Raw genomic sequence first — 20,898 nt, 5'->3', positions numbered from 1 at the left:
TTAGACGAGGGGAAATAGGTGGGTGGTTTATTAACAAGAATATAAGTAGCCGTTAAATCATATTTCTTCAAAATTCTTGAAATTGGTTCTGAAATTCTGGAGATATATGGGATTGGAACTTGACATATTGATTCTTTGTTGTTTTGGTTTGTCTCGTAGGAATTGAACAGATGTTGTGTAGTCCTTTCGGAGAAGCCATTTAATTTCATGTATTGTTTGATAGTAGAAAGTTCTTTCTGTAAATGATAAATTGAACATAAAAAACACACAACACTTTATAAACAAAATCAAAAACATAACGCTCGACAAAGATGACTTATTAGTCAGTTTTGACGTTGCTGTCCTTTTCACTAATGTCCCCATCAATGACACAATTCTCCTACTACAGAACAAATTTCCGCCCGACATTACGGCCCTCTTTGCCCACGTACTAAAGTCCGGTTACTTCGTGTGGCAAAACAAATTCTACCTACAAAAGGAAGGTACAGCCATGGGCTCACCATTATTCCCCCCACCCCCCCAATCGCTAACTTCTACATGGAAACCTTTGAGCAAAGGGTTCTTGATTCTGCCCCGCTACAACCGACAGTCTGGCTCAGATACGTCGACGACGTGTTCGCGATCTGGCCGCATGGGCGACAAACGCTAAACACATTCCTCAGCCACCTAAACAAACAACACGAATGTATACAATTTACCATCGAAATCGAAAACCAAAATTCACTCCCGTTCCTAGACACACTAGTTACACGTCTTCCTTCAGGCAGTCTATCCTTCATAGTCTACCGAAAACCGACACACACGGGCCAATACATACATGCGAATTCATACCACCACCCAGCACAAAAATACGGAGTCATTAACACCCTTAAAAACAGAGTCACAACTATTTGCTCTAACCAGCAAGCCCTAAAACAAGAACTAAAAATCATTAGTGACACATTCATAAATAATGGCTGTAACAAAAATACTGTCAATAAAATACTCTATAAAACCACAACAAAAACGAATCTAGATTACAGTAAAACCATAGCCATCCCATACATTAAATGGCTATCGGAAAAAATCAACAGAATCCTACAACATTATAACCTCAATGCCACCTTTAAACCACCCACTAAACTTAAAACCATATTCAGCTCCTCTAAGGATCCTCTCCTCTCATTAGCACATCCTGGAGTCTATTGCATCCGCTGCACCTGTAACTTACCGTACATTGGTGAAACAGGACGAACAATCCCTATACGCAAGAAAGAACACATTAGACACATCAAATATAACCATTATGGTGAAGCAGGCCTCTCAGACCACGCACTTAACACCTTACACCAAATCAACTGGAAAAGCACCTGCTCCTTACACCGCACAAAAACTTGGTACGAAAGAAAATTTAAGGAATCCTGCGAAATCCTGATAAACCACCCACATATCAATAACAAAGATGGTATGAGTTTTAAAAGAGGTAAACCGTGAGTAGACATAACTATACATAAAAATATAACGGAAAAACTCAATTTTTCTACGTGAGTTTTTCCGTTATATTTTTATGTATAATAAAGATGGTATGAAAATTCCAAGGATCTGGATGGCACACATTCAGCCAACCTAATATGAAAGATTCAACATAAGTCAGGACTCTAGCCAATCTGCTAGTATTAGAAACCATTCCACTCCAACTGGCTGGAATGATGTTAATATATGTATATAGCAGACAACACAAATAATAGGACTCTAGCGCTGATGTATAATTTTTTATTTTTTTTTATTTTTAATTTTTAATTTTTTTATTTTTTTCTTTCACCAGAGGTCAGGCCAACAATTGTGGTAGCGGTTGGTCAGTGTCTTTAACGAACCAGTTTGATTGTAGTATAGCTTGTTTCTTGTGTATATTTGTATGCTCCAGAAGATGACCTTGACATAAAGGTCAAAACGTCGAATTGTAGATTTTAGTTATAATAAACTAAAGTTTTTATTCAAACACGGTAGTTGTCTCCATAATTTTCAAAAATGCATAAATTGAACAATTAGTTCTAGTTCGTTGAATTAAACATTTTCTGATTCTTGTCATTTGAGAAGGATGATGTGCTGATTGCTTGAGAATGTAACGTCCAGTAAAAGTGGTTTTTCTATAAACTGATGTTGTTAAATTACCTGATGGTGAGTGGATGAGAAAGATGTCTAGAAAGGGTAAATTGTTGTTTTTTTGTCAATTTCCATGGTGAATTTGATATGAGGGTGTAAAGTATTGATTTTGGCTAAAAAAGGAAGATAAGGAATCTGTTGTTTCTGCAAATTCTACAACCAAGTAGAAGGAACTGCCATGGGAAGTCCACTTTCCCCTGCTTTAGCCAACTTTTATTTGGAGCATTTAGAAGAATCCCTGTTTTCATCTATATACCCTCCACCTGCATTTTGGGATATATATATATATATGGACAACATTTTTATAGTTTGGCCTCACAACAGAAATTCCTTACCTTACGCATTTTTATCGATGCATGTAAGTTTTAAGAGTGCATAGCACATTATCGGGAATCCTACAGTCATTAGTTTTTGTTAGTGTCAGCAACTCTTCTGTCTTATCAAAAATAGCTATCTCACATATGCTAGTATTTTGTTGTAGACACAGAATAGATAGAAGTATTCATTTTTATTCAGGAATAGATATATATTTTTGCTGCATTTGTTGTTTCTGACTAGAATAAAAAATGTCTATACTGTTAAAAAAAACTTTCTGGTGCTCACCTTCTGGATAGTTTTAAATCACTGGAATGGTAAGAATTTGACTTGCTGCATCATCTGTATACCTGTTTAAAGGGCTCAAAGGTATATGTATTTGCAGCTGCATACCTGGGCTGTTAATGTGGATGTGCAATGTTTATGTGTCAAAGTATCCTTTTCATGAAGCATTGGATATTGTGTTTAATTTTAATAATCACAAGAAGCTAGGAAACAATTAGGGGAGTCTTTAACAGGAATAAATGTGAAAATATAATATCGATGACATTGTTATTCCGTGGATGTTCACTGCATACCTAGCACACCCATAATATTTGCCTGTGGTATATATGTAGGTGTGTGTGTGTGTGTGTTCCGGATCATGATCAGAAAAGTTTGAGAACCACTGCTCTGGATACATTCTTATTAAAGATACCCTGTTTTAATTGTTTTCTGGATATGTGCTCTAATGACAGCTGGTTAATAATGTACTGTGAAACATAACAGAATTCACTGATCAAGTAGTATAGTTTCCTAATTTATCCTTTTTTTTTTTAATTAAATCATAAAGTCTAGTTTGTTACAATGTTTGCTTATGTTGGTTAACTTTAAAAGTTTGTCTGATAGTCACAGTTATGAAATAATAGATGTACAAAAGTAAAGAGACTTGCTTGCAATATATTTAACTAATCAAGTTTTCAGCTTTGAATTGGAATTAAAGTTAATTCTAATTTAAAATAAATTCAAATTATCATTCGAAGTTAACAAAACACTTTCTCAAATTCTAAAGATTTTTGGTACAGTCCCTGAAGAAAATGAAAGTCCACGCAGGCATAATTATCCACCACCTTATATTTCTCCTCCATATCCTGGATCTCAGGCTTTGTCTAGGCGGGAAACATTACCTCTCACTGAAAACAAATACCCATCTCCACCAAACTCTACCGTTCACCACCCAGCACTTCGATTATTACCATCTGAAATTGCAGTTCCACCACGAAATATGATTACCCATCCAGCTTTTGCTCACCCACCAGGACAACATTTTTCTTCCTCTTCTCCACCTCAAGGACAGTTACCAGCTGATCAGCAAGCCAAGCCTGTGGTGATTTACAATCCTTCATGGAATGGTAAGAATATTGACTAAATGCCTGTATTTTTTATTTTATTCAGATACAGTAGTTTAAAGTATAATTTTTTTTTTTATAATGTCTAAGATATTGTTTTTAGTTGTAGAAAGTTTTATGACGTGGTTATAAATTAAATTAAAAATTCCAAGAAATTATATTCTTGTTTAATCCTTTTATCTAAGTGTAAGCAAACAAAGTTTGTGTGTGAAGTTTCTTTGATTACATTATTTGTATACAGAAACTAATGACTTCATATTAATACCTTAGTATCCCATAATGCAAACACACATCCTTTAGGGTATGTATAATGCTATGCATGATGGAAAGAGCCACTATCCAAACCAGTTTCGACCTTTATTGAGGTACTGTTAAAGTGCAGGGGGGATACCTCTCCAAAAACTCGGAGTGATTCTAAAGGATCACTACTCTAAATTCATTCCTCCTGACCAGGAACAGGAAATTCAGTTGTGGCTCCACTCAGGCAAAAATCCACTACTGAGCAGATCTGCTGTACTCCTCAGGAAGCAAGCAAGTTCAAAGATTAAAAATTAAAAGGAAAAAATGCCAAGTGGGAGCCAGATCCTGAAGAGATACTAAGATTGAAGTGAAGTAATGTAGAATTTATATATATTCCATATATAAGTAGTGAAAAGGTGTCACACCTTATTATTAAAATACCCTGTATTAGAGCAAGTTATAGAAAGGATTTTCATTGGTTATAAATTAAAAATGCCAAGAAATCATATTCTCGCATAATCCTTTTATCCAATTACACTTGCTCTAATCCAGAGTATTTTAATAATAGGGTGTGACGCCTTTTCACTACTTATATGTGGGATATATATGACTTCTGCGTTACTTCAACCTTGGTATATATATCTCTCTCTCTCTGTGGGATTGGCTGATGAGACCTCAATAAAGGTCAAAACTGGTCTATGTAGTAGCCCTTTGCATAATGCATAGCATTATACACACCCTTAAAGGGTGTGCATTATGCATTGTGTTTTGCATTATGGGATACTAAGGCAATTAATCTGAAGTCATTAGCTTCTATATATATATAAGTAGTGTAATTGTGGAGAAACTTCATGCACAAATTTTACTTACGCTTGGATAAAAGGATTAAACAAGAATATAATTTCTTAGCAAAACTTTCTTGGTAAAACAACTAAAAACTAAAAATATTAATATAGCCATGATAACAGAAACATAAAGGAAATTAAAAAGAACAAAAAATATAGATGGTTATACTATCCTATATAGTGGAGTGGACCACCATGTCTTAGCTTGTAGTGGTGTGGCCATTTTAATCGATAATAAATGTGAAAATAGAATACAAAAGTGAAGTTTTGTAAATGACTGAATTATAACTTTTACATTAAATTAAAAACAAATAGAAACCACTTAAATATCATAGGAGTATATGCCTCTGAAGGAGGTAGGAAAGAGGATTCCAAACAATTTTATGGGGAACTACAAAAACAGTTAAATAAATGTAATAGAAATGACTATATATTAATAGCAGGAGATCTTATTATTCGCATGAATAACAATGGTCAAGAACTATTTGACTTCTATACTTTCAATAATTTTAAAATAACCAATACTTTTTTTTTTCAAAAAAAAAAAAAAAAAAAAAAAGAATATAAATAAATATAATTGGAATAGCAGAGAACAAGATCTATAATTGATTGTCATTACTAATCTGAAATTAGCTCCACGTGTGTGTGAGAGAGATGTACATGTTTACAGAGGAAGTGAAATTCTTTCAGATCATTATTTAGTAGTCTCTAAAATAGAAATACTAGCAATATGGAGAAAGGAAGTAAATAAGAAAAAACAAGAAATAGAACAAGTATACAAAATATATCTGTTACAAGAAGAAAGCATTAGAATACTATATCAATCACAATTAACAGATTACCTAAAAGAAGTCCAAATCAGTGAAGATTTACAGGGTATCCAAAAAAGAACTCCTGGGTTTTCAGTGAAATTTATTTTATAACATTTTGAAGCAGAAATGTATGTAACGTATATTATCAAAGTACAATGTCACAAGTTTGATTACCTGTTAGTGTAGCTCAATGTGTGTATTATTTACAGCCCTACAGACATCAAAACAGAATTCCACCTCAGACCACACTTGGGTAACCATATTCATTGGAATTGTTTCTATGGGTGCTGTTATTCTATGGTGCATTGTGCGGTGGCCAAGCAATGGTACCTCCTCTATCTATCCATTTTCTGGGAATCAGTTGTTGAGCACAATACGCACAACTGCTACATAATGTGACAGGGCTCCATCCTTTTGGAAAATGAGGCCCTCCACATTCTCAGTCTGGGGAAACACAAAGTTCTTTAGCATATCCAGTTATGCCACACTTGTAATCATCTCCTCATGGAAAAAAAAATGGCTCAACAATAAGATCATGCATGATGCCACATCAGAGATTGATTTTCAGACTGTTACTAATGAACTTCACCAGTTCATGTGGATTTTCTGACCTCCCACACCCAACAATTATGGTGATTCACAACTCCATGCACATGAAATGTCTCATCAGAAAATAAAATGCTCTGGAGGTTGTTATTGTATCCTGCATTGGGATCTAACATGGTCACAAACTGAACACAAAGTGTTCAGTTTGTGACCTATCACTTTGTCCTATCAGTAGACTAGATGTGATGAACAAGCTGCAGTTTATAAGCATGAAGTTTCAATCTCTTGTGTACAACATCATGCACTGTGCTTTTAGGAATGTTTAATTGATGACTCGCACTACGAACCGAATGTTTCGAGCTATGCTGGAAGACAGTCTATCCTGGCCTACCTGGTGAATATCCAATTAAAAACACTTCCTGTTTCCATGAGCTGTTGATTTCACTTATGGATGCTTTTGTCAATCAGAGCATTCCTACCATACTCCTGCTTGGAATTCCTTTGGACAGTTGTCACTGACTTTGTTTCTGTGAGTCATAACACTCAGTGCTTTCTGTTGTGGCAATGCAAATGGATTGGCAGAGGAGGTCCCATTGCTTGGCCACTGTGTAGGCCTGATTTGACTCCAATGCATTTCTTCTTGGGGCTACCTAAAAGACATTATGTATCAAGAAAAAATCCAGTCCCTTGCCCACCTGTGCAATAGAATAACAGCAATCATAGAAACAATTCCTATGAATATGCTCATGCAAATGTGGTTTAAGGTGGAATTCCTTTTTGATGACTGTAGGGCTGTAAATGGTGCACACATTAAATTACATTAAGAAGTAATCAAACTTGTGATATTGTGATTTGATAATATATGTTACATACATTTCTGCTTCAAAATGTCATAAAATAAATTTCATTGAAAACTCTGGAATTCTTTTTCGAACACCCTGTAGAAGAAGAATTACTTGAAACATCCAGGGAGTCATCCAAGGACTCATCATGGGAGGGCACACTACTCTACTTGGCTAATACATCTCATCCTCTCCAACTAAGCCATCTATTGCCCATCATTACCTACAACAGTACTTTTTAATTTTTTTGTCTGAAAATTGCGTGCGTTCTGAAGGCCGATTTGTCTGTATGCGGGATAAAAAACCCTGCTACCACCGTATGATATCGGCTAACTCACCTTCAAATGAAAAAGTCCATATAAGGATTCCCCTTGTCACGACAAGAATCGAACCCAGGTCTTTTTGAATCGAAGGGCGCAATGTTCCGCTGTTTTTCCAATTGCGCTACGGCAACTATAATGGAATGGAAAATTTACTAAAGATAATCCATAAAGCAGCCTCTGAAGTACTTAAAGAAAAATAAAATATTAAAAAGCAAAACATAAAAAATCTGGAACACAGATATAGAAAATGCAATAAAAGAAACACAAATGGCATAGAAATCACTGCATAGAAACTTCAGAAACACACAAAGGAAACAGAAAAAATATACAAAAACAAAAGATACATATACTCAGGTCTCTTTTTATGCAGTTTTGAAGTTATGCGGTGCATATTTCATGCAATTCAGGGTTTCTCTGTTGTACGTAATGAAAAACGTGTTGCAGCACATTCTGACGTAACGTGAGTAATGTGTAAGCAGTGAGTGTCCATGAAATTTAATTTTGCATGTGAGCAAGTGTTTGTCTTTTCATTATCGTAAGTCTAAATTTTGCCAATTTTTATTTTAAAGATTTTATTTGGCCCAGTGGAGAAAAAAAAAAAAAGCACCAAAGAAAAGCAGTTTCTTTGGAAATGAAAATTGCAATTTTAGATAAAAGGAGAGGGATATGTGGCGACTGGTAAACATTCTAATTTAGGTGAATCTACTGTAAGAGCAATTAAAAAGAATGAAGTCACAATAAGAAAATCTGTCATTTCTGGCACAAATCTAAGTGCCAAATTATCATCATACTCAAGAGATGCTTTATTACAAAAAACGGAACGAGCGCTCGTTCCATTTTGAATTGAAGAATTAACTTAAAGAAGAATTCCTATAAGTGGTTATTTAATTAAACAAAAAGCTCTTCAGTTTTATGAACAGATGAAGCAATTGGAGCCATCTATTTCTGCTTCCTAGGATGATAAAGAATTTTCTGCTAGCAAAGGATGGCTAACAGGGTTTTTAAAAAGGAATGTACCTCAAAACATGAAGATTACTGGCGAGGTTGCAGCAGCAGATGACGAAACAGCCAAAAATTTTCAAGAGAAGTTAGCCGAATTTATTGAAGATGGTGGATGTTGTCCCGATCAAGTGTTTAACGCTCACGAAACAGGATTGTTTTGGAAGAAAATGCCCAGTCGAACTTACATCGCAAAGGCTGAGAAAAAAGCAAGTGGGTTTAAAGCAAGCAAAGATCGAGTAATGTTGTTACTTTAGCAGTGCATCAGGAGATTGAATGTTGAAACCCCTCCTAGTAAATTGATCTCTAAGACCACGTGCTCTAAAAGGTAAAGATCTAAAACAGCTGCCCGTACATTGGATGATTAATACAAAGGTCTGGGTAACACCACTGTATTTATTGAATGGTTCAATAATTGCTTTGTATCAGAAGTGGAAACATATATGAATCAAAAAAGCTCTCAATTTTAAAGTTTTATTAATTGTTGACGATGCATCAAGTCATCTGCATTTAGAACATCCAAATGTGCATGTAGTGTTTTTTCCACCCAATACAACAAGCATTATTCAGCCATTAGATCAAATCATAATTGCTACTTTTAAAAAATATTACGTTAATTACACTTTTCAATTTATATTGGATAAACTAGAAAATGAATCATTAACAGTGACTAATGTTTGGAAAAAAATTTCTATTTTGGACTGTTTAAATCATGTTGCATCTGCTATTGCTGAAATAAGACCACAAACTTTAAATGCCTGCTGGAAAGCAGTTGGCCTTGATGTGTTGCAAATAGTGCAGCCATTCAAACATCTACATTATCAGCTGAAATCATTAGTTTGGCACATGAAATTGGTGAAGAATGTTTTGATTTAGCCAGAATGATGTAGACGAATTGGTTGTGGATAAATGCCTTAAGTGATGATGATATTATTGGATATCAATTAACTTTAGATATCGTCGAAGATCCAGAAAATGATAGTGAAGTGGAAGAAAAACCTCCCCCCCCCCTCACTGCAAATATAATTTTGTATATAACTATATCTGTATGTAACAAATATATAACTGTATGTCTGGATGTCGCGAGCTATATAAAAAATTAGTAAATTCATCATCGCAAAGTTTAATCACTGATTACATTGTCAGAAGAAAAAAATCAGCACACCGAACGAGGGACAAGCTAATTCTGTTTGTGAAGAAACATTGCCTTTACCATACAGATCTGATACGCCGACTATCTCTTCTGGTGATGAAAGTGATTTCGCACCAGTTCGCAAATGCACCAGTTTGCTGAATATTGTCTAATAGCAATGATAATTCTGATGAAAAAATGTATAAAAATTGTTACTTTTCAATAAAATTCAACGAATAAAGCTTTAAAACAACTTTAGATGTTCTTATTTTCCTGAATTTTTATAAACTTTTTTTATGCAATTTTAGGTATATTTTAATTCATTGCTTCGATTTTATGCGGTTTTAGAAAATTATGGAACATATGCCTAATTTTTCAACGTAAGTTAGGTCTTTTCTGTGGAATGTATCTACCTAATAAAAAGAGACCTGACTGTGTGTATGTGTGTGTGTATATATATATATATTTATATGTATGATCATCATTCTCAGCCATTGGCGACGCAATGCTGGATGAAGGCCTTTCCAAGATTACTTCAAAGCTGTCTGTCCATGGCACTTCTTTCCCATGTCACTCCTGCAAATCTGATGGTATCATCAATCCACAATGATTTAGATCATGGGTACCAAACCTATGGCACGCCTGAGAATTTTGCTGGCATGTCAATGATTTACATATGGTATCCTTTTATATGCTTATAAATTATTCAATCTTTTTTTTTTTTAATTGTTACAATACGTACAAGTTAAATTTTGTTTTACAGGAGAGAGCAGCTATGAAGACATGAATTTGATTGGTGTGGTATTAACAAAAGATCACGCGACTCTTTAAAGACAAATGGAACCGACAATTTTTGAGTTGAAATGCTAATTCTCTTCAACCGAATTCCATAGCATCTGCAACTGTCATAACAACATTCACTATATATTTCTTAGTTTTAAGACATTCACGACGGGGGTGTCGTTTATCGTTCCGACAGAACTTCTCATTACTGGCAGGCTCTACTCACACAAAGTTTCAACCCTTGGTTGATTTTTATTGCCCTGTTTGCATTTGAGCTGGAAGGGGAACTCACACAAGCATTATATGGCATGTTTCAATTCGTGGTAGAATTTTATTTGAAGTTAGCCTTTGTGATCTGTCATAATGACATCGAGAATTTCAAATGCAAACACACAAACACTTATTTCATGTAATTGAAAAATTAGACAAGAGTTTTAATTAGATACTGTGTTTCCGGGGCAATGTATGGTCTTGCATCTACAGCGTAGTTTCTGTGAGAGGGGTACATGTGATTCATTAGTTAGCACCGTTTTTATTCCAGCTGTCTCTAATTGCACTATTTGTTGAGAAATATATTACACAGACTGCAAAAGCCTCTCTACCTTATTCAGAGATACAATAAAACTAATTTTTTTTTCTTGCATCTATAATGGCTGTTGGGGAAGGCATGTTGTTTTTGTATGGGAGGTATATATGCAAAACGTTTTAATGTCTTTTTTCGTAAAGTGAAATCAGGGGTCCTAGTTATATTCGACGGTAAGCATTCGACGACAAGTCAACATCCTTCTGTGGTTTCCCCTGCAACGCTAACTTCTATGGTGAGTTACAATGCATAAATATTTTTCTCACTACCGTTTTATTTTTTTCAAACCAATGTCATTAAAATAATTTAATAATACAATAATCAATTTTATACTGAATAATATTATAAAATTTTTGAATTTTAAAAATAAAATTGGTGATCAGAATGGGATATACCAATGAAAATTACCACAAATTAATTTAATGATGTTGGCCTGATGAAACTACAATATTGTAGCATTAGTCCTGTGATTAATAACTAATTTAAATGCGTACTTTTATTTAAATTACTTAAATATAAAGAGCCAATAGGCTTCATTTCGGCGCTATAAACATTATTTAAATTAAGGGGATATTAAATCCCATATTGTTTTAAAACCGAATAAGAAACTCAAAGATTGGCATCAGAGAGTTTCATGCCGAATATAGTAAACTATAAAAATATTGGCAATTACTAGCGTGAGCTAATGCAAGTAGTCCTAGTACATAGTACAATACCAGGCAACTCGCAGCATGAAATTCTCGGCATGAAACTTTCTGATTCCAATCTTTGAGTTTCTTATTCCTTAATTTAAATAATGTTTATATCGTCGAAATGAAGCCTATTGGCTTTTTATATTTAAGTAACTTAATGGGTGCACCTGTTTGACAACTTGTATAGCAGAGTATATATGTTCTTTTCACTATACCCTTTGGTATTAATTTGGTCTAGCTACTCACTGATAAAGCCTCAAAACAGGCTGAAACCGGTCTGGGTAGTGACCTCCCGCCATAATGTAATAACAGCATACATTTCCTAGGAAATGTGTTTTTACATTATGGAAAATACCAAGAATAGCGATCAGAACTTTACCACCTTTGCTGCGAGTTGCCCGGTATTGTACTACGTGCTAGTGCATTAGTTCACGCTAGTAATTGCCGATATTTTTATAGTTTACTATATTCGGCATGAAACTCTGATTCCAATCTTTGAGTTTCTTATTCGGTTTTAAAACAATGTGGGATTTAATATCCCCTTAATTTAAATAATGTTTATATCTCCAAAATGAAGCCTATTGGCTCTTTATATTTAAGTAACTTAATGGGTGCGCCTGTTTCACAACTCATATAGCAGAGTATATAAGTTCTTTTCGCTATACCCTTTGGTATTAATTTGGTCTAGCTACTCACTGATGAAGCTTCAAAAAAGGCTGAAACCGGTCTGGGTAGTGACCTCCCGCCATAATGTAATAACAGCATACGTTTCCTAGGAAATGTGTTTTTACATTATGGAAAATACCAAGAATAGCGATCAGAACTTTACTACCTTTGCTGCGAGTTGCCCGGTATTGTACTACGTACTAGGACTACTTGCATTAGCTCACGCTAGTAATCGCTGATATTTTTATGGCGTACTTTTATATTTCTCAACATGCTACACCATATACATAAGCGTACTAATATTCTTTATGATTATGCCATAATTAATTAATAATACTTATTTACTAAAATAAATAGCCAAAAGGCTTCACGTCGGCGATACAAAATTATATAAATTACGTGGATATTAAATCCAACATTAAACATTAGTTTAATGTATGAACTTTAAAAAAATGGGAACGGTATTTACGAGTAAGTTTGTTGGGACTGGGCCCTATAATACAGTAAGAATAAATAGAAATACAGTAAAAATACAGTCTGATAGAAAAAGAATTGAAACTAGTCCTTAGGATTCTCTGACTTTTACCTTTTCTAATCGCACGTGCGTTCATTATGCATTTCGCACTGAGCATCTGCCAGTTGGCAGAAATAAGCAGCGGATATATATATGTGCACTGTTTTGTGCACATAAGCAACAAATTAAATTATCTTTATAATTCCCATTTGCTACTGTAAATGGGAATTATAAAGATAATTTAATTTAGGCATATAATAAAATGTTGATTTTTTTGAAACTATAAAAAATGCATTTGATTTAAGTTTTGAATTATTTTGTTACAGTTCTACTGAACATGGCTAGCGAAAATAGAAAACTAAAATTATCAGAGTCAAGCAGCAGAGAGTTCCAAAGCTGGTGGACTGAAGAGTATGGCATGATTAACAATGACAATAAAGCAATATGTGTGTTTTGTTCCGGGACAGTTGTGTGCAGAACGTCGTCAGTAAAACGGCATTATGAGACAAACCATAAATCGTTCCTTGAGAAAAGCAAGGACGAACAGAAAGAATTTATTGCTCGAGCAATTAAAAATAAGAATGTCCAGTTAACAACCCTAATGAAATTTATCCGCACTCGTTCAAACATAACTGCTGCTAGTTTTTTTGCCTCAGATATAATTGCCAAACACGGGAAACCTTTTAGTGATGGGGAATATATAAAAGAAGCATGGTTAAAATGCGCACCAGTTCTCTTTGAAGATTTTGAAAACAAGGAAAAAATTATTCAAAGAATACAACGTATGCCTTTGGCTAGAAACACAGTGAAAGACAGAATCATAGAAATAGCTAAAAATATAACTCATCAGCAAAAAACAGATATAAAATCTTCTGGTTTAATTTCTCTTTGTCTTGATGAGAGTACTGACATAACTGGATCAGCTTGTTTAGCAATTTTTATTCGTTATTGTGTTGGGAATAACATCAAAGAAGAATTGATAAGTTTAACATCATTAGCAACAACAACAAAAGGAATAGATATTTGCAATGCAGTTGTAAATGCACTTGCTGAAAGAGATATAGATCCCTCCAAAATTGTATCAGTAACTACTGATGGTGCACGCAGTATGACTGGAGAGGAAAATGGATTCGTCAATTTTTTTACCAAATGTATTGGACATTCAGTTCTGGGTTTTCATTGTATTATACATTGGCAGATTTTATGCACAAAGGCTAGTTTCAAACCACTGGAAGATATTATGAGCATTATAACAAAATTGGTCAATTTTATATCGGCACGCGCTTTAAATAAACAAAAATTTATAGAATTATTAAGAGAGGTAAACTCGGTGTACAATGGTTTACTTATGTACAACAACGTCCGATGGTTAAGTCGTGGGAAAGTTCTTCAAAGATTTGTTGAGTGTTTAGATGAAGTCAGACTTTTTTTTATATAATAAGAAAATCATTGAAAAATACGATCAATTAATGCACGTCGAATGGCTTTCGAAATTAATGTTTTTTACTGATTTGTGTTTACATTTAAATGAATTAAATGTTAAACTGCAAGGTGTTAATAAGACAATTATTGTCATGTTTGATTTAATCAAAGCATTCGAAGCTAAATTACCAATTTTTAATTGTAACGTTATTTCCAATACATTCCGATATTTTCCAAATACAAAAAAATTCTTTGCAGATCTAGAATCCCATGAAAAACAGATCAAGTTAAATTGACAAAAGAGTTTTCTACAGTTATTCAGTCGATAATGAACGAATTTTCTTCAAAATTTACGCAGTTCAAGCAATTTGCAGAGACATCGAAATTTATTTTGCATCCGGACACAACATCAACAGATAAACTCAATTTGGAGATTTTCGAGTGGCTGAATTTGGAAGATATAGAAATGCAACTAATTGATTTTCAATCTAGTTCTATATGGAAACAAATGTTTGTCGATTTGAGAAATGACTTGGCAATAATGGAAAATGATTGATTATTGGGTGCAATTAAAAAGAAAGCAGAAGAGGAAATATTGAGAACTTGGAATGCCATTCCTGAAACCTTTAGTTGTTTAAAAAAGTAGCGATGGCTATATTATCAATTTTTTCCTCTACATATGCTTGTGAGTCATTATTTTTCGAAATGAATTTTATAAAAGACATTTTAAGAAATAGAATGACTGATGAATCTAGTTCCGCGTGTATATTACTAAAAGTGGCAAAATATGAACCTGATATAAAGCATTTGGCATCTAATGTACAACAGTAAAAAATCTCGTTAATGAATTGATATATTGATAAATTAATAAATTGATAATAGGTTGATACTGATTTGTATACGACAATGTGTATGTCACATTATGAGTTCATTTTTATGAAATTTTGTAAATTTTTAAACTCGTCTCAATAAAATTCTACAATTAATTTTGTATTAATTAATATTAATTAATTAGTGTTGTGTTAATTAGTTGCTGATGTGCCAGGCATGTCAGCAACTTGATTTGTAAACTTTTGGCATGCGCCGGCACGTCAGCAACTCGATTTGTAAAATTTTGGCACGCGGATATAAAAAGGTTTGCCACCACTGATTTAGATCATCGTCGTGGTCGTTTTTCCTCTTGTGGAATCCAATCCAGTATTTCTTTTGTCCATCATTGATCTAGTCTTTGGGCAATATGCCCAGCCCATTGCCACTTCAGATGTTTTACTCTTCCTATGATGTCAGCGACTTTGATTTGGTTTCTTATCAATTTTGTGATCCAGTCTTGTGATACCAAGCATACTCCTTTCCATGCTAAATTGTGTTGTTCTTAATTTCTGAATTTCTTTGCATTTAGTGTTCATGTTTCACAGCCGTATGTTAATATAGGAAGAATACACTGTTTGAAGTTTTTTCAAATATTGCAAACAATCTACTTTCAGAAGAACAAAATGGTTTCTGACATGGAAGATCATGTATAGACAATATTTATGTGCTAAAATAAATTATTGAAAAAAAGACGAGAATTTAATTTAGAGACTTATATTGGCCTCTGTAGATTACAAGAAAGCTTTTGATAAAATACATAGAGAAATCTATGGAATACAATGAAAAAACAAGGATATATCCATTACATTTGGTACAAGCTATACAAAGGTTATATAAAGATACAAAAATGCAGTTATAGTTTGGTAATAAATTAACAGAAGAGATTGAAATAAATCAGATTGTCACACAGGGATGTAGCTTATCTCCAACTCTTATCAGTATATGATTATTATTATTATATATGCACCTCCATGGAGTCCGAAGACTCATCGCAGGAGACCCAATCTATCCACACAATCTATCATACCTCTCCTTGAAAGCATTAAAAGAAAAGCACTCACAACTGACTCCGGCAATCCATTCCACTCATTCACTACTCTCAAAGCAAAAAATCTAGTCCTCACACCCCTACTGACTGCAACTTTATTCAACTTCCAGGGATGATCCCTTGTTCTGGTCCCTCTAGCCAAACACTGAAACATTTCCCCTGCATCTATCCTATAAAATCCTTTAAGCAACTTAAATGTTTCTATTATATCACCTCTTTTTCTCCTATCAACCAACTTCTGCAATCCACACACCTTCAATCTATCCTCATAGGGTACATTCCACAAGCCACTCACCATCTTGGTCACTTGCCTCTGAATCCTCTCCACCACTTCCACATCCCCAGGGGACCAGATTTGAGCACATTAATCCAGATGTGGATGTATCAAGGCCTTATAAAGAGAAATTACAACCTCCTTATTTCTACTTGTTAATGTGTTCTTCACTAGCCAAGTAATCTTTGGTGCTACCTTAGCAATATGTCCTCTAAACTTTAACTCTGTATCTACCGCCAGCACCCCTAAATCTCTAGCTTCATCTATTTCCTGGAGTACAATGCTATCAATGTGATACACAGCTTGTAATCTGTTTATCCCAAAATGCATAACTTTACATTTCTCCACATTAAACTTACACTCATTGTCTTTTTCCCATACTCATACAACTCATACAGTCTATTTAAATCATCCCGAAGCTCTCCACATTGCCTTGATTAACTATTATTCTACCTAATTTTGCATCATCAGCAAACAACTGAATATTTCCTTTCAGGTTATTTCCTATATTATTTATGTACAAAATAAACAGCAATGGTCCTAGCACTGAACCTTGCAGCACACCATTAGTCACCTGTTTTCGCCTTGATTCTGTCCCTCCATATACCACTTTTTGATATCTGTCCAGCAACCACACTCCTATCCACTTCACCAGTGTCATATCCATCCCCATTTGTTCTAATTTGTGTTACAGAGTTCCATGTGGTAATATGTCAAATGCCTTTGCAAAAATATTGATATATTCATATATATATTGATCAGATTATTAAAATATCGAAAACAACAAAACAAGGTATCCAGTTAACCAGAAAAACTGTTATCAATACAATGCTTTATATTATTGATAACAGTCAACTTTATATACATATCGATTCCAACTATGAAAGTTAGTGAACCTAGAGAATATTAGAACCTCATGTGAGCTGAGATTAAGATCATCCAAAATTAATCGAGATTAGAATGTGGAAATTTTTCAAGTCCTCCATTCAGCAAGGAGGTAATCTAACACTGAGTGATGAAATCATCTTCCACAGCCTCTATGAAAACTGAAGATTTAGAACAAAAATATCTTATCACATTAAGCTATGTTACATATAATGCTGTTTGACATTGGTGTTTAACTTAGTTTTATACTGCTGCATATCCATAAAACCATTTATGGCAGTAGTAAGAAACATGCTAAAGTAGCTTAAAATGCTTTAATCCTGAATAATCACAAGATATTATTAAGAACTACTGCACTTTTTTTAAAAAAAAATGACTTGACCTTGAAAATGCTCTTCTGAGCAAAAATTTTAAAAACATTTACAAGCTGAAAAACTTTCATCTTAAAACTTCAGTCATATGTTTTATATCATCTGGCAGATTAGATGAACTAGGTTCAAATGATATGAATGTCAATGGGATCAATCCAACCAAAAACAATTAAATTAAAAATGCCAAAAAATTATCTTCTTCTCTTCAAGGATTAGGGATTTGCCTGTTCCAGTTTCACTGGTCTCTCCCCCCCCTCCCCCACCCTTTGGTATATGTTTATCCACCTCTTTTGGTAGATAAGTATGATTTTGTTTTCTTTTGTGAAATTTTTAAATTGCATTGTTGGCTTATTTTGTTTAATTTGTAAACTGATTTTTGAAGGTCAGCTTCATTGTCTTGTAATATAACCTAATCATCTGCACACAGCATTGTATTAATAACAGTTTTTCTGGTTAACTGGATACCTTATTTTGTTGTTTTCCATATTTTAATAATCTGATCATTATATATATCAATATTTTTGCAAAGACATTTGACATATTACCACATGGAACTCTGTAACACAAATTAGAACAAATGATTCTAATTTGTTCTAACAAATGGTGATGGATATGACACTGGTTAAGTGGATAAGAGGGTGGTTGCTGGACAGATATCAAAAAGTGGTATATGGAGGTGCAGAATCAAGGTGAAAACAGGTGACTAAGTGTGCCGCAAGGTTCAGTGCTGTTTAATTTGTACATAAATAATATAGAAAATAACCTGAAAGGAAATATTCAGGCTGGCAATTTGGGATTCAGCCAACCAAATTGTATTCTTATTGGCTAAACCAAAATAAAAAATGATGGCACAACATGAAAAAATTTCATGCTGGCTGGGGCATCGCCCGGTTAAACAAGGCCCCCGTTGTTTTCGCCAGGGAACCAGGGTGAACAGCGAAAAGTCAGTTACAGGAACAAATCTGAAAACACACCCCAACTCAACATCACAGTTAAAGATCGGTACTATCAACATAAGAAACCTAAATGGCAAAGAAATGGAGCTAGCTGAGGAATTAGATAAGTACCAGATCAACCTAATAGGGGTGACTGAAACAAAAAAGACAAAAACTGGTGAGATCTTTCTGAGCAATAAATACAAAATGTTATATTCAAATAATGACAATCAAGGAAAAGAACGAGTAGCCATAGTATTCAACACAAAATACGAGGCTAATCTTCTTGAATGGCAGGCAGTCTCAAGTAGAGTGATGTGGACAAATATGAGAATGGGAAACTGGACAATGAAACTTATTTGTGCCTATGGTCCCACAGAAGGTTCTACTAAGGTAGACATGGAGGAAATTTTTGATGCTTTAGAAAAACCAACTACCACAATGAAAAAGGAAAAGTTGGTCCTTGTTGGGGATCTGAATAGCAGAGTAGGAAATGATTGTCAGACATACAAAAATATTTGGGGAAAATTTGGAGAAAAGAGCAAAGCTAATAATAATGGCAATTGACAAATAATAATGGATTTCTGCTCAGGACATGGACTGGTTATTACTAACACCATGTTCCAACATAAAAATGTCCACAAATTCACATGGAGAGAAGAGGCAAGGAATAAGAAAAGTCTCATTAACTATGTCATTGTTGATAGTGATGTTTTCTCCCTGGTGCAGGACACCAGAGTGTACAGAGGATTTGAAATTGGAAGTGATCACTATTTAGTCTTGAGCAGGATAAAATTGAATTTCATATTGAAAAGAATAACATGTAAGAAAGTTTTAAAGTGAATAAAAGTTGAGAAGCTCTCAGATGTGAACTGTAGACTAAAATACACAACGATTATTGAAGAAAAAATGAAAGAGTTTGAGAACAGGAACCAAACCTTGGAGATTCAGTGGCAAGCCTTGAAGAAAACCCAGATTGATTCAGCCAGAGAGGCATGTGGTGAGGTTGTGTGCAAGGATAAAAAAAATCAGAACTCCCTGGTGGACACAGGAAGTTAAAGAGGCAGTGAAGGAAAAGGAGAAAGCATATCAAAAGTTCCTGGCAAATAAGTCAGCTTTGTCTCTTACAGAATACAGAGACAAATGTAAGAAAGCTAAACAGTGTGTAAAACTAGCTAAACAAAAGTCATGGGAGGACTTTGGCAAGAACATAGAAAATAAATATCAAGAAGGTGGTAAGATATTCTGGAGGTTGTTGAAGAAATGGAGGAAAGAGTGCTGTAAAAGGAGTTAGAGATGATAAAGGTGACATAAAAACAGGAGAAAAAGATATCCTTGAAGTATGGAGTAATTACTTCAAAAGATTGCTAAATGAAACAGGCAGTGATAGCACAGTGGTAAAAAACACTCAACAGGAATACAGTCAGGAATACATATCCATACTTGAAGTAGGAAAAGCCATCAAAGGCTTGAAATGTGGAAAGGCAGCAGGAGTAGATGATATTCCAGAAATGCTGAAGTATGTTGGTATAAAAGTCTACAGTGGCTGCACTGCATAGTTCAGAAAGCCTGGACAGAGGGACGAATTCCCAATGATTGGAGTAGAGCTCTAATAGTACCCATATATAAAAAGGGAAATAAAACTGAATTTGAGAATTACAGAGGTATTTCCCTACTGAGTGTCCCTGGCAAGATCTATGCAAGTATACTTGAGAAATGGTAGAGAAGAATTGTGGAAGAAAAGCTTGGTGAAGAACAAACTGGATTCAGGCCAAATAGACGCTGTCAGGATCAGATCTTCACTTTACGACAAATAGTTGAGAATGCATGGGAATATAACAAAGATCTGTATTTAAATCTTGTCAATCTGGAAAAGGCATATGACAAGGTGTCAAGAGAGAAGCTATTCAATACACTACAGTTATATGGTGTCAATGGGGGATTTATATCAAGCAATACTTAGTCTGTATTTGCGTTGTAAGTCGACAGTTAGAGTTGAAGGATGTACATTATCCCCTTTGTTATTCATTATCTATATGGATCACATTATGAAGGAAAGTGGTATTAAACATGATATCAGAATTGGAGATGTTAATGTCAGCTCTTTGCTTTATGCGGACGATGTTATACTTCTGAATAAATCCGCTACAAGTCTGCAAGATTCTGTGACTAAATTGAATAACTGTTGTAATAGATATGGTATGAAGGTCAGCATTAAAAAGACAAAGACAATGAAAATAGGTAGAATTGTTGAAAATGTCAACTGTGTTG

General features: G+C 34.4%; 1 protein-coding gene across 2 annotated transcripts in view; it reads left to right on the top strand.

Annotated features, from left to right (window-relative positions):
- Graf (GTPase regulator associated with FAK) overlaps positions 1 to 20,898 on the top strand; it is a 573,290-nt gene that overhangs the window by 485,628 nt on the left and 66,764 nt on the right. For both annotated transcript variants that reach the window (XM_090395958.1, XM_090395957.1), the window contains one exon: positions 3,509 to 3,848. In XM_090395958.1, coding sequence (XP_090252084.1) covers positions 3,509 to 3,848 — 340 coding nt within the window. The remainder of the gene's footprint in view (positions 1 to 3,508; positions 3,849 to 20,898) is intronic.

This window comes from Typopeltis vanoorti, chromosome 7, assembly GCF_054136105.1.
Source record: "Typopeltis vanoorti isolate ZY-2024b chromosome 7, IOZ_Tvanoo_1.0, whole genome shotgun sequence".
NCBI lineage: Eukaryota > Metazoa > Arthropoda > Arachnida > Uropygi > Thelyphonidae > Typopeltis > Typopeltis vanoorti.
This window is presented reverse-complemented; position numbering and strand designations above follow the sequence as displayed.